This window comes from Octopus bimaculoides, chromosome 2, assembly GCF_001194135.2.
Source record: "Octopus bimaculoides isolate UCB-OBI-ISO-001 chromosome 2, ASM119413v2, whole genome shotgun sequence".
NCBI lineage: Eukaryota > Metazoa > Mollusca > Cephalopoda > Octopoda > Octopodidae > Octopus > Octopus bimaculoides.
Window position 1 is genome coordinate 37380034 of NC_068982.1, and position 15462 is coordinate 37395495.

The following is a 15462-nucleotide window of genomic DNA, read 5'->3' on the forward strand; positions in this document are numbered from 1 at the left end:
TTTTTTTTTTTTTTTTGTGCTATAGTTCAAATCTCATGGAAATTACTTTGACTCATCATTCTACAATTAGTAAATGAAGCACCAATCAAATACTGGTGTCAAATTTCTCTCTCTCTCTCACACACACACACATTGTTTTATCAAAAAAGGCATCAGAAACCACCCACTTTTCTCCAGAAATGAAGAAGTTTTGAGTTAGAGACTAGCAAATTTTTCTCGTATTGGTTTCAAATTTTTTAAATCCTTAAATTTATTTAATTAATATAAGCTTATATCTTGAAAATTGTTAACTCCTTTACATTATTTTATTGTGTGACAAACTAGTTTATTTCATGTATTTCGAAATTAAATTCTTATGATGAAATGTGAATATAGAAGCCAACCTCATAATCTGCACTTCCAAATTACAAAAAGCTGTTTCAAATGTCAGTATGCCAAATGAGCTGTGTCTTCAAGGATTGATCACTTAGCAATAGCATACAATAAAATCTTATCATCTATTCTTTGATGTAATGCTTATGTACCATTACTTTTATTTATTGGTTTTAAGGACATATATTATTGTACAGTGTATTTAACTGCTATAGCAGAGAAGAATAGATCAAAACTATTCTTGTGAGCATGTGTGCACTTGTGCTTAACTGTATGTATTTGACAGCTTGCTTGATTATAAGAAATTTTCTTTTGACCATTAATTGAATTTTATGACTTTTAAACATTGAAATTTATAGAACATATTACAAAATATTTATCTTGCTACTTGGTAAGAAATAGAAATCTAAAGGATTATTTATTGATCTTTCATAGATAAAGTAGTTATTTAGTCTCGTTTGATATCTATCTTTGCATGTCATTTTTCTTACAAATATAAGACTTAAGCTTGCATTAAATTATGAAAAAAAAATGTCAGGTGTAATCAGTGATCTGTTGCTATTTTATTGAAGCTATTTCAAAGATAATTCATGTCATCTAAACTTTCATTAACTTACCCCTACCAAGAGAGCTGCCAGGTATCTTAGAGATTAAAGTGGATTTGGAATTCTTGGAACAGTTTTTAGAATATGGAAACTATTAATTACTTAATAAGGTTGTTGTAATTTTCCTCTACATTTTATTAAAGTTGACTGTGAAATCAAAAGAGAGTTATAAAAGTCTTCTTGAATTTTGTTGTATAGTTTTATTTGCATAATCTGTAGGCAGTGGGGTATGTTTAAAAAAATTATCTTAATGTATTTGAGAAGGAAAAGTGAGACGTATATGTAGTTGAAATATATGCGTGTGCATGCATACACAAACACACACACACACACACACACACACACACACACACACACACACACTCTCTCTCTCTCTCTCTCTCACTCACTCACTCACTCACTCACTCACTCAATATGTGTGTGTCATTCTATTTAATTTTCTATGTTGGTCTGTCACCTTTGCATTCACAAAAGAAAAGTTCTGGTATAAAATGGTGTAAACATTATTGGTTGCCAATAAAGAAGTGTTCAGTATGTCATTTTGACATGTCATTTTACTTCATTATAACCATCATCATCATATCTGTTTCTCCATGCTGATAAGGATTGTAGGTGTCTGTAATGCAGCAGCTTTCCATTCATGTTTATCCTGTATTATCGCATCATAATAACTCTCAAGTCTAAATGGGCCCCTACTTTTCCCTCACCTCTCTTCTTTATCTGTGGCTATTAAAAATAACTTTTGCTACAAACCTATGATATGTTTTTGCTCTGAACACATCATTGATTCACATGACAAAGCCATACCTAACCAGTCATTTTCTTATCTTACATAATGTCTTTGATGTTCAGTCACTTTTTCAACTCACACTTATTCTTCCTCATAAGTTAACATTTGTACATCTAACAATAATAATCAACTCATTCTTCTGCCTAGATGCTTTCCATTTACTTCTATGCAGTATTTCGATTCATAAAGTGCTTCATAAAGTGTGCCTTTCATGAAACTTTGTTGCTGCTAACAGTGATTATAGTCTTCCAAACTTATTCTATAACCCTTAAAACCTAACCACAATACTGTCATTAATTTTACTGCTATTTCTAAATTTCCTACACAGAAGACATAAATTTACTGCTACAGCAAGCAAACTAGCCAAGCAGTCTATGGTCCTAAGATCATGGAAGCTGAGTGCTTTTACTGAACCTAAAATTCCATAGTTTTTCTATCAGTATCATGTACTCTATGTTTGCACTGGCTTTTGATATCCTACTTCTCTCTTACTAACATTCCGATGTCGACAGGCTTTTTTAGCCTTTGTTATTAACTAGTATCTAAATCTTAGTGGTTTTCTATCCAGACGTTTTAACTCCTACCTAACTTTCTATTTTATTTCTGCTCTATGTATATGCTTAAATTATTTTCCCTGCCCCTAATATTTCTGTTTTTTTCTTTTCCACCTCATCATACTACTGATTATTTCACGTGTTGGGAGCATTTTGAATATTCCTCTTCTTGCTAATAGGTTTTGCTTGGGTTAACATGGCAATAACCATCCATCTTTTCATAGCAATGTAGGTCACAACATTTAGTGCTGGTATCTTCAGAATCATTTTGAAGAGGATTTCTCTGAGATATACTTGTTAAACACTCATTGTGACATGGTTTTTTCCACTACTATTTCTCTTTTCTCTTTCAGCAAATTCTGATAGAAGTCCTCATTTCAATTTACTTCAGATTCTTTATTTGATAACTAATCATATTTGTCGAGTGTATTACTATATTAAATACTTTTTTACAAGCAGTTGTGTGAAAAGCTAGAAATAGATTTGTTTGGTTTTTCATCAGAAATGCAACTGTATTCCCATTTTGAAGTTGTCTTGATTGATATCTAATATCACATACACATTGTAGAAGCATCTGTTGTACTGAATAACCTTTACAACAGGCTTATTTAAAGCAGTGTATGTTTGTAAAATATCCTACCCATCTCTCTTTTACTTTGCCATCTGTGTCCCAAGCTAGTTTCTACATATGCTTTCAGTTTGGAGTGGGGCTAGCAAGGTATAGATTCATGCATATTACTTCATGTACCTACATAATATGAGAGATATTAAATATATTCCTTATGCAGACACATTCTTGTGAATAAACTTTGTGTGTGTAGGCATGCATAGAGTATGTGTGAGCTTTTTTAAATATAGAAACTTATGTAAACAGGCATAAATTGGATGTATGAGTTATTGGTGCCAGCCTTCCTTTTCACATATTGTACAGTTTCATTCAAGGAATCTAAACATCAATTAATTCATCAACAGCATTGTGTGTGTGTATTTGGTTGAAGTACAATTTTGATAATTGAATACAAATAAAAGGCACGCTAGTTGTTAATTTTGGTAATTAAAAATCATTAAGGTCACTTGAATAAGTTATTCCTACCAAAATAAATCTTTAGCAAACCTGCACTGCTGTGTAGCTTTCAAGAGAATGCTCTTAAAATATTTGCACATGAACAAAATGATTATTTTATGTTCAGATATTCCTCAGTTACTAATTGACTCCACTATCAACTAAAGTTACAATACAACTACAATGCTATAGAACTACTATTGATTTCAAAATATTCTCTTGGACTTTAAGTCCTGAAATTCCTTCACTGTAAAAAAATTTTTCAAAATTACATTAAAGGTGGTAAAGGTTATTTTATCAATTTACATATATGTACCATCATCATTCAGTTTTACATTCATTTTATCATACTGACATTCATTTGACAGGTTTGAAATTTGCAGACAAAATCGCTCACATATCTGCACACACACTCATATACATTCAACAACTTCTGTTAATATGCATAGAAATGCTAGTTTTCTAAACCTTTTATTTCACTTTTTACACTTTCACCTTGCAATAAATAACTGACTTTTATTCTTTGTTTCTGGTCAAATAACTGTTCTGAAAGTCACAAAAGAAGTGTCTTCATCTTGTTCTATGTTCCATTGTGTTTAGTTTCTGTAATCTAATTTTATTTTGTAATTTGAAAGACAAAACAAAAATTTGTGCTGTGATATTTGTTTTCTGGTATACTATTTTTCTAAGCATACTTTATTTTTCTGCACATGCACATATCTCTCTCCTACCTCTACAACTTAATTTTACTTCCCAACCCCCCTCATACTATTGATTATGGATTAATATACCACAATTCACATGTTGGAAGCAATCGGAATATTTCCTTTCTTGCTAATAGGTTTTGCTTGGGTTAACATGGCAGTTGCTATCCATCTTCTCATAACAATTTAGGTCAGAGCTTTTAGTGCTGATGTCTTACAAATCATTTTGAAGAGGATTTCTCTGCGATAACACTTGTAAAACACTATCATTATTACACTTGATATATATATTTTTTGCCATTTCTCATTTCTCTTTTGGCAAATTCTGACTCGAAATCCTCATTTTAGTTTACTTCAGATGCTTCTTATGATAAACAACTACATTTATCAAGTGTATTAAATACTTTTTTTACAAGTACTTGTGGAAAGAAAAAAATACAAAATTGTTGATTTTTATAAAGAATACAACTATGTTCCAGTTCTGAGAGTTTGTTAAATGATATCGATATATTATTTATTTTTTTTTTTGGCATTGTGTCTCCATACCATTCAATGGAGTATTTATTTACTCCATGCTACCTTTATAACTTAGAGCATAACCTTATTATATAGTGTCTATGATAAAGTTTTTACAATCAATCAAAGCCACACAAAAAATTGCCATGTTCAGATATCATTTCTAAATAGCTTTTCTGATGCTAAAATTAGATTAAATTTCTCCTCAAAATCAAAACTTGCTGCTAAGAATTTTGACAACTTTAAATAAATGTTTGGTGACTTGCAAGAAGCTTATTTCAGTTACAAATCTGCCTCTTTCAGCTGTATAAAGGAAAGAGGGTCAACACATGTAATAGGTTATTAATTGTTTCTATTCATTGTGGCTCAGATTTCATGAATGTCCTTAGATAACTTTACTTTAACACTATGTTCCATTTAATTATTTTTAACCCTTTAGTATTTAAACTGGCCATATGAGGCCCAAATATTCTATCTGTTTTATGTTCAAACCAGCCAGATCCAGCTTCTCACACTTACTCAACAATGTCATTCTAATAATAAAACAATCTCAACATGAGAATCTTGAAGCTACGAGATAATGCATTTTTTATTGAAAGCAATGTGAATAAAAAAGCATTACTTTTGCCAGAGGAATCTGAATGCTAAAGGGTTAAAGTATATAGAACTCCGAAAATATAAAGTTTTTTTGTTTTTTTTATAGTTTCAGCTTTGAGCTGCGGCCATGCTGATGCACTGTTTTTTTTTTTTTTTTTTTTTTTTTTTTTTTTTTTTTTTTTTTTTTTTTTTTTTTGTTTATATTTCATATCTTAGTTGAGCATTATAGACAGATACAATAAGTACCAAACTATAAATAAGTAGGTGATTAGCTAAAATCTTTGGGGCAGTGCCCCAGCATGGTCACAGCCCAATGGCTGACACAAGTAAAAGAGTCAAAGTAAGAATACTATAAAATTATTAGGTTAATGTGTCATATGTTTACAGGACTTTTCAGCTATTCAAGCCTTCCCTACTGCTTTTTCATTACAGCATTGAACACATCTGCTTGCTTGCTTGCTTGCTTTACTTGACCTGATAATGTATTCAGCTTCTAAGTCACTGTTGCTTAGTGGCAGAAAGGATCAAAACAATTGGTCCAGCTAAAGTCATTCTGTCCTTTAAAGAATAGCTGTAATGTGTTCCTGTGGACATGTGTGTTTGTGTGTGTGTGTAGGAGAGAGAGAGTGAGAGTGAAAGAATGATAAAGAGTGGAAGGGATCACTCTCAAGGATACATTTCCAGCTATAAATCATCTTCGCATCATAGTCAAGTGAAGGTATAGTGGTGGTAGCACAGCAGTGGTGATAAAATTTGGCACAGCAGTGGTGATAAAAGTAGTGGAAACAGCACACCCTGGCCTTGAAAACATCTGTTAAAAAAACGAAAAAAAAAATTTTGAAATATGATTGAAAAGGAAATTGACCAATAAAAAGAGCTTTAGACAGTATGGATGTAGGTCTTTGTATATGTATACACAACTATTCACAGTGTATGTATTGCCCCTCAATAATCTCAGGCCTTGTGCCTGTAATAGAAAGAATTACTATTCTGCATGAGGTTGACTTTGCTTTTCATCCTTTCAAGATTGATAAATCAAGTACCAGTGAAACACTGGGGTTGATGTAATCTATTAGATGCCTCCCCCACAATTACAGGCTTTATGCCTATAGTAGAAAGGATTATTATTATTTTTAATTAAAATACTTTGATTTGGCTCTGTGCAACTTTAAGTTTTGCAGACTTCTTCCAGAAATCTAGCTCATTCAGGCTGAATGGAAAAATTCAGGAAGTCCAAGATGGCTACTGGAAAATGGGCTGCCATTGGTCAAGATGGGTCACATTGTGTTGTTAGAAGTGAGATCAGCATTTCAGCAACACCAGATGCATTAGAAAGAAGTTTCTTGGACTGTGGGGCTGGATAGGAAGCTGGTGGCGCTGAAATGCCGATCTCACCTCTAACAACATCATGACCAAATAGCAGCCCATTTTCCTGTAGCCATCTTGGACTTCCTGTATTTTTCTGTTCAGTAATCTGAGCCTGAACAAGCTAGGTCTCCGTAAGAAGCCTGCATGGAACCAAATCAAACTGCCTTAACATATGTAACTCCTACTTAATGTGCTGAATACCTTTCTTGTTTATTCATTTTGTGTGTGCGTGCGTGCATACACATCTATGTATCTATATATCAAAATGTAACTACATGTGGATTGTTGGCGATTTTTTTTCCTCTATCTTCCTTTTCTTTTGAACTTTCTTCTGTCTCCTGTTTCTGAAGAAGAGCTTTGCTCGAAATGTAAAGCTACCTTTCTTTCTTTCCCTGAGCATCTGTTAATACTTTGCATGTACCACGTCCTCGCATTGTTTTTTGTTTCTTGTATTTTTTCTTCGTCTTTTTTGGATTAACTATATGTATATACATATATATATGTGTATGTGTGTGAGAGAGAGAGAGAGAGACTTAGAATGAAAAAGTTATCTGCAACAGAACTAAAGAATTTGCTTTACCTGCTATAAGTTTATTTTACTTTTCCTAACATTCAGAGCTGATAATTTCCTAGAAAGATGTTTTCACTGTGTTTTGTGAAGTTTGCATTAGCTCCTTTGTTTCTTCCTTTTTTTGTATGTGCTTGACAGTTGGATGCCTTTCCCACCACCAACCATTCCACAACATGTGTTGAGTGTGTTTTATCCTACCTCAGACACAAGAGAGATTGTCTGCAACACAATTAAAAAATTGCCTATATTTTGTATGATTTCTTACCTTTACCACCTTTACTGTGGCTTGCAGGGTTTACATCTCCTTTCAATGATTAGAACAAAACTCTTTTTAATTCCTCTTAGGTTTAAGACAGTGATCTGGTTGAATCGCTAGCACACCAGGCAAAATGTTTAGCAGCATTTCATGTCTTTACATTCTGAGTTCAAATTCCACTGAGATCAACTTTGCCTTTTGTCCTTTTGGTGTCACTAAAATAAGTACCAGATAAGCACTGGGGTCAATGTAATCGACTTACCCCTTGCCCTGAAATTACTGGCCTTGTGCCAAAATTTGAAACCAATTACTATTAGGTTTGTTAGTATTGTCAAACTTCTTGTAGCCAAGAAGTTGAGAAATCATATCTGTCCATCATTTAATGGGAGAGGATATGCTTAATTACCAAGAGAGTCTGCAAAAGGTAAGCTAAACGTGCCTGGCATAAAAACTGCCACAGTTATATAGGTAGGGTAAGGGGGTTACGGAACTTGTTTTAGGTGTCTGGAAATGAGGTTGTGTGTGTGTGTGTGTGTGTGTGTGTGTGTGTGAATACATACTCATACATAGTGATTAGCCACAGTTTATTGCTCTATGCAGCACTAACACTCATTTATGACAAATATTTCATGAAACCTATCCACATTTGGAGATAACTGTCAATTATTTAAAACTTTGAAAACTGGGGTAATAAGCTCTGCTATGCTGCAACACTTAATGTGTGTGTATAGTGTAGGTGTATTAATACCCAGACCAATTAAAAGATAAAAACCAATCTCAATCTTAAAATTTCTGATATTTAAAATCTGGCCTTAAATCTGGTGATGATATTGGATAAGATTTTAAGAGCAGAATGTTGACTTCTATTTAACATCTTTGCCAGTAATAATGTCAGTTAAGCATTCTAATATGAAATTGCGAGGTTTTGCATGTGTATGCCATATGTTAATTTGGGGATTTATATTTAAGTAGTGTAATACACATGTACATTGTGCATGTATACACTGGCTTGTATAATCTGGCCATGCAAATTATATCTAATGTAGATGTAGATGTGTGTGTGTGTATTTCATCATTATCATCATTTTACTTGTGTTTTTCTATGCAGGAAGAGTGTAGCTTATCGCTTGTAATAATAGTCTCATTTTGATTCTTTGAGCCTTCTTTATCACTAAGTTGATGAATTCACTTTACACAATGAAGCTCACACAGGCCCTTTGGAAGTTGTTGAGACTATTTATGCTTCATTTGCAAGTTTCATGCACTACCACCCCATCTCTCTCTCTCTCTCTCCCTTCCCTCCCTCTTTCTCTCCCTTATAATTTTAATTTGTTTACTTTTATTATATAGTATGTTTTGAGATAGTTTTTAACAACAATCAATCAGTATAGGGATTTTCCATGAAGATGATAACTTAAAATTAAAAGCAATCTTGCTACATATTTTGAAGACTGTCATTACATAATAGTTTAAGTATTTATTACTCTTCGTTTGTGCAGTGTTGTTAGCAAATGATGTAATCTTGATGTGCAAAAGTAAATATACTAGATTTTATTTCATGATCAAGTCTAGAAATGACTGAGATGTAATACATTTCTTTGAATGTTCACTTAGAAAGTTTTCTTTTTCAAGTGATTTCATTGGTTATTTCACTCTTGTTAGTTACTATTCATGTTTTAACCTTGTTTATATAATAACAAAGTCCACGGCTTCTCTGTTTTCATTAGTTTTACTCATTTGTTTTCTACTCTTCTCTATAAATATTTGTGCTATATTCCATTAGCTGCCTTAAACTTCCAATTAATTCAATGACTAATAATCTTTTAGAATTAATTACAATTCACCGGATCTTACTACACTGAATGAATGCTACTCTTTAGAATATCTGTTTTCATCAATTTCTCTTTTAATTCATTTGTAGATTTATTCCAGAGAGATGGTGCTTTCTTTTTAATTTATCTTTTAAAGAAATAATGTTTTCAAAATTAATCAGGATCTTTTTTTTTTTTTTAACTTTTCTATTTTTATTCTTAATCAAAATTTCACTGATTACTTTGGTTTTTGACAAATGGTTTGATTTGTTTTTTTATTAGATATGCCCAAAATTGTCTGTATTGAAGCTTTAAAAAAATGTTCAGTTTATTTATTTTTGTGTACTGCTCTGTATCACTTTGTACACACAATTGTTAAAACTGTTCAACTTAGCAACAACTCTTCTGTAGAAATATTGACTCTGGAATAGACAGAATTGTTTGGCATTTTCCACATGGTGCATTATTCTGATGCCAATGAGTTCTCTTTTTTCCTTTTTTTTTTAACCCCATTTTTCCTTTATTAATGTTTTACTGTTGTATTAGTCATTGGTTTAGCTCTGATATTCATTATTCATTCTCCTCAACAGCCGTCTAAACTGAGATATTTGCTGTTACTTTTAAACTTTACTTCCCTTTCCTAGCTAAAAACTAAGACTATTTTCACTGTAGATATGACAGATTGCCTTTTAAAAAGAGTGTGAGAATTAAAATAAGAAATCTTCCTACAATTACTAAGGAAAAAAGTTCAATTATTTTATTCAAGCTATACTAGAATTTTCATGATCAAAATCTTGCAAAGAAATATTTATGTTCATAGATATAATGATCATTTAGATATATTTAACCAAACTAAATTATTGAAGAAGGGGAGTATTGTGTGTGTGTGTGTATATATATGTATGTATATGTGTGTATATATATGTATATATATATATATAGTATTCTTATTGATCATTTTAAAAGATATCATCTTTATAACTGGGTTTTTTTTAATGTTCTTGTTCATTTGTTGTTGATGAAAGAATCATTTCCTTACACTCCCTTATTTTACTCCTTACGCTGCTTTTATTTTGGTTAAACTAAAAGGTCAGTTGGGCATGTATATAACTAGATTGATTGGTTTGTGGCATAAGGGTTCTTGTGGCTAGTGACTAAGTGCAGGAATGCTAAAGTAGAATAATTAATGAAGGTAAGAAGGAGGCAGTTGAAACAAATGTATTAAGAGACTATAAATGAAGCTAAAGGAGATGTGTATAATGTATAAAAAGAAAGATATTTTTAAAAATTAATGAAGATAACTGGTTCGTAGGAAATAATGCATAAAAGAAGCAAATACTTGTTGGTAACTCCAGGTCTATACTAATTGAGCAGACCTATGGTCCAAGATAGTCCAGCTATAGCTAGAACAGATATTTTTCTCTTTTCTAATGTATCTAGGACTACATTATTTAATGTATCCTTCTTCCTTTAAAATGACAGAGTATGGTTTGAGGATATTTGGCTGCTATTTCTAGCTGCTCACATGACCACAGAGGCTCTCTTTTGTTAGCTCATAACAGATACTTGTTTCTTACTTAGGCAGCGGGCCAACTGTTAAAGTAGAGGAATATTATTGATTTCATCCCAGTCAACTGTTAGAGTAATGTTATTGATTTCATTAACTCTTAATATATTACTGGTACTTATCCTATCATTCTCAAATGGAGAAAGGGCAAAATAAATCTTGGTTGGATGATATTTTCAGACAAAAATATAAATAGCAAGAGTGAACAAGCCAGCTGCATATATCCTTTATCAATATATTAAATTTGATCACACAGGTTTTTAACCTTGATAACTAATACAAGCACTCTCAAGAACTATAGGAGAAAGGATAAAATACTGAAGATGGAAATAAATAGTATGATGAGTACAAGAGCTTAATTTATAATTAAACACAATTTGTGGCTAGAGATAAGCTACTTGTGTATTTGATAAATAAAATTAAGCCTTCGTTTTTTTTGTTTTTTTTGTTTGTTTTTTATTCATTCAAAGAAATATTTTTATATATTATGTGAGATGATAAAATAAGATTTATACTTCACTAATTGTACATGTTGTCAGAATGATTATGGTTTTCATACTTTTTATTAATATATTTGGTTCTCAACAAACTAAATTTAAAGTTTACTATGAAATCATAATTTTTTTTAATCTTGCATTATTCTTTCACTTACCACCATTAAATACAGCATTCTCTCTAGTATTTTATTGTTAGTCTTTTTTTTGTTTGTTTTTATTGAGAAATAAATGACATGAACTTGCGTCATTCTATTTAAAATAATGATAATAGTAACAAAATTATTGTATACACTGTTCAGGTGCACTACAACGCATCAGAAAAAGTAACCAAAAGTGCATGAATAGTACATAGAATAATGCACAGAAAGTTAACAAGGAATTCAAGAATTCAAAAAGTTGTCCAAGTCAATTGCCAAATGTCAGAACTTTAATGTCTCTATGCCCAGGAAAACAAGATATTCAGAGTATGGTAGATGCCTGATGGCAGGTATTCATCTGGTTGCATGTTTCTGAACAGTTTACAGGAGATTGATATGCTGAGCAAGATAGGGGTTTCAGTCTGGTGGTGCAAACTCTAAATTGAACTAGTTAGCTTAACAAATGTTGACTGGATAACCTAGAATAATTTATGTGAAAATATTGGGTAAACATAACAGATATCAGTTTTCTTGAAGAAGATTATTGGTAAATGAACAATTTAGAGACAAAACTCTTCAAGTAAAATTTACATGTTTTAAATTAAATGTTAAGTGGCATGGCTTTCAGAGTAATCTGTTAAAATAAGCAAAGATCTTTTTTTGCCTTTGTAAATCGTGAGAGTTGAACTAGTTAAAGCTCAAAATTGCTATAACTGTAGCTGTTCGAAATGAAAATTTTAGATTTTTTTTATACTCTTTCAAAATTGTTGTTTGCAAATAATCATGGATTATTATTATTATTATTATATGAAACCTCATAGCTTATTTTGTTGGGTATGATGGAAAGTGTCAGCTGTCCACAGCCAACAGACTAAGGTGACACTTGTTTTACTGGTCATGCTTCAAGAACCCTGTGAAGAATTCTTGCAGTTCCAAGCAATGCTGACTTTTGTAGGTGTTCTACCTTCACACTTGCACTGATCTTTTTCAGCCATGTTGGTAGTTGAGTGCTGATACTTCCAAGTGATCCAATTACTATTGGTATCACGTCTACTCTCCTCATTGACCACAACCTTCATATTTCCTTCTTCAAATCATCATAGTTGTTTATTTTTTCTTCTTCTTTCACATTGATCCTGTTGTCACTGGGGCATGCTATGTCGATTATCATACATGTTCTTTCTTTTTTATTCACTACAACCATGTCTGGTTGGGTTATCGCACTGGATCATTGCATCCCACAGGATTTTGCAATTCTCGTTTTTGGGCACTCCTTCTGGAGTTTGCTCATACCACATCTTTGCTCTTTGTTGGCCATTGTTTCCACAGAGCACCCAATGGATCATTCTTGCCACATTGTCATGGCGTCTTTTGGATTTGCATTGCGCCAATTTTGGGCATTTGCTAATGATGTGCCATACCATTTCACTGTATTGGCGTTCACATCTCTTGCAAACTGACCATACATTTTCTTTTCCTTCCATGCTTTTTCTTTTTTTTTTATTCATTTCTTGTTTAAATTTTTTTTTAGTTACTCAATTTCAGTGTTTTTTATATACCGCCCTAGGCTGTTTTTCTCTGCTTCGATACAGTCCTGGCAACTGATTAAACCTCTCACACCCTTTCTTCTGGACAAGTACAGCCTATCTGTCACTGTTAGGGTGGAAGGCTCTGTGTACTGTCAACATTTTTCTGGTTCTGGTATCCATTTTCTTCACTTCGCTCTTTTGCCATTTTATAGTTCTCGTTCCATACCAAAGTAATGCTATCGCACACGTATTAACTGCTTGGATTCTATTCCGTCCAGTCAATTTTGAACTCAACACCAACCTCAGTCTTCAGAAATACTCCATCCTCAGTTGCTCTATTATTATTGTTATTATTATTATTGTTATTATTATTATTATTATTATTATTATCATTATTATCACTACTACTATTATTATTTTTAGTTCCCGGACAGGAAAAGTAAGAGTTTTGTCTTTCAAAATTGGAGTTGTTTTATTGTCAAAGGCTCATCTTGAAGAAAAATATCGTTGTAAGTATTAATGTTTCTTTAAACAAATTAATATATTTTATGTGTTGGCTTAACCAAGCATTTTAGAGAGTGATGTGTGTAAACATGAAAAAACTTTTTGGAATTCTTTTAATTGAAACTTAGTTCTAACAATTAATCATTCTGATCTTTTGATATAAAATGGCTTATTCAATAGAGTATCCAAAAATCATATAGTAAAAATAATTTTACTTTCATAGTATAAAAAAGGAAATACCAAGTAAAATACAACTAAGGTAGTTTCTGTTAGTGAGTTAAAATTATGAAAACACCTGAGTGACTGGTTCAATCCATTGGTCTCTATGTTAGTATGTTTCCTTTCTTTCTGTTTTTACTATAAGTAACTAGTTCATTACTGACAGCTTTCATTGTTTGTAGGAGTGGGTTATTCATTATGTTCTGTTTTAAAGTTGTTTGTTATTTGAAACATTGTAAGTCACTATCAAATTTTAATCATTATCTCTGTTTAAATTTAATTGTTTTAAATTTCTAATAGATATTTTTCTTGACATTAGTTAAGCTGTCAACTAGGATTTGAACTCTTTTCTGAGAGTTAGTTGATCAATGTCTTTTTTTAGTTAATTGTTTTGTTATGCACAGTTCTTTAATGTTTTTTTTTTTCACTTATCATGTGGCTTGTCAAATACAAAATAAGAAATGAAGAATTGTACTTCTTTCAACAGATTTGTTTCGACTAATTGCTGATGCAAATGGATTTGCAGACCAGCGGAAACTTGGCTTGTTAATTCATGACTGTATGCAAATACCACGCCAACTTGGTGAAATTGCCTCATTTGGAGGAAGTAATATTGAACCAAGTGTCCGCAGCTGTTTTGAAAAGGTAAGTGTCTTATCTCTCATTGCCGATTAATATACACGCATATTTTCCAATTTAAGTTTGAATTTTGATTATTTCATGCCTCTCCACCTTTTCCACTTATATCAATTTTGTTCATACTTGCATATAAGGATAATCATTTTATGTCTAGACAGCAATGTTATATCATCATAGTGTTTTTGTTACCAGGCACACCTAATCAGCAAAACATGCATAGTTAGAATTTCATTATGGAATACTTAACATTTTCTTTCAAAATTTAATGCTTCCTGATGTTTACCTGTATGTGCATATGGTTGTATTTGTGTGCATATACATAGTCATACATACATACATACATACATACATACATACATACATACATACATACAGTTGTCCCTCAGTTAACATAGTATATCTATATATATATCATTCTATCTACCAGACTATCAGATGTCCTTATACATCACTGGTCACAATGTGCTTCCATTCTTCCCTTTATTGTACCCTTCTCTTTCATTTGTGCCCCCATCTTTTTTTTTTCTCTCTCTTTTACTATGGCATCTTCCCAGTCCAACTGGTCTTTTCTGGTCTTTTGAATGCCATTAGACAACTGCACAGGTCTGTTTGTTGTCATTCAGTTTTGTGACATGTTTGGCCCAGCAGAAGTTGTGCTTTCAGTATTTTGCAGTCACTTCTTTACTTCTCTCTCTTTTCAAATTACCTCATTTCCAATATGCTTCCACAACAATATTCTTAGTATGGATCTTTCCATAGCTCTGTATCATAGCTTGCAGGTGTTCTTCCTTCTTTATGTAGCCTATTCCTCACTTGTATTTAGGTGCACAGGTTAAAGAGACTGGCATGCAGAGTCTTGTCTAGCTGTGCATTGAGTGTATCTTTAATCAAGGCAAATGCCTTCCATCATACTCTTATGCAGCAGAAAATTTCAATTTCCATGTTTCAGCATATATTTATTGTCAGTCCCAAGTAGATGCACTCCTTCACCTCCTCATTTTCATTATTTCCCACAATATTCAACCTTGTGCTACATTTATTAATATTAATATAATACTAGCTGACTCCATTGATATTCCACCAATTAATTAGAAACAACCACTAAGTATTGAGGATCAATATGACATTTTAAATGTTTAACTTATAATAATAATAATAATAAT

General features: G+C 32.1%; 1 protein-coding gene across 5 annotated transcripts in view; it reads left to right on the forward strand.

Moving 5' to 3' along the window:
- LOC106873450 (dystrophin) overlaps nucleotides 1-15462 on the forward strand; it is a 562674-nt gene that overhangs the window by 502971 nt on the left and 44241 nt on the right. For all 5 annotated transcript variants that reach the window (XM_014920808.2, XM_052976364.1, XM_052976366.1 and 2 more), the window contains 2 exons: nucleotides 13361-13446; nucleotides 14148-14305. In XM_014920808.2, coding sequence (XP_014776294.2) covers nucleotides 13361-13446; nucleotides 14148-14305 — 244 coding nt within the window. The remainder of the gene's footprint in view (nucleotides 1-13360; nucleotides 13447-14147; nucleotides 14306-15462) is intronic.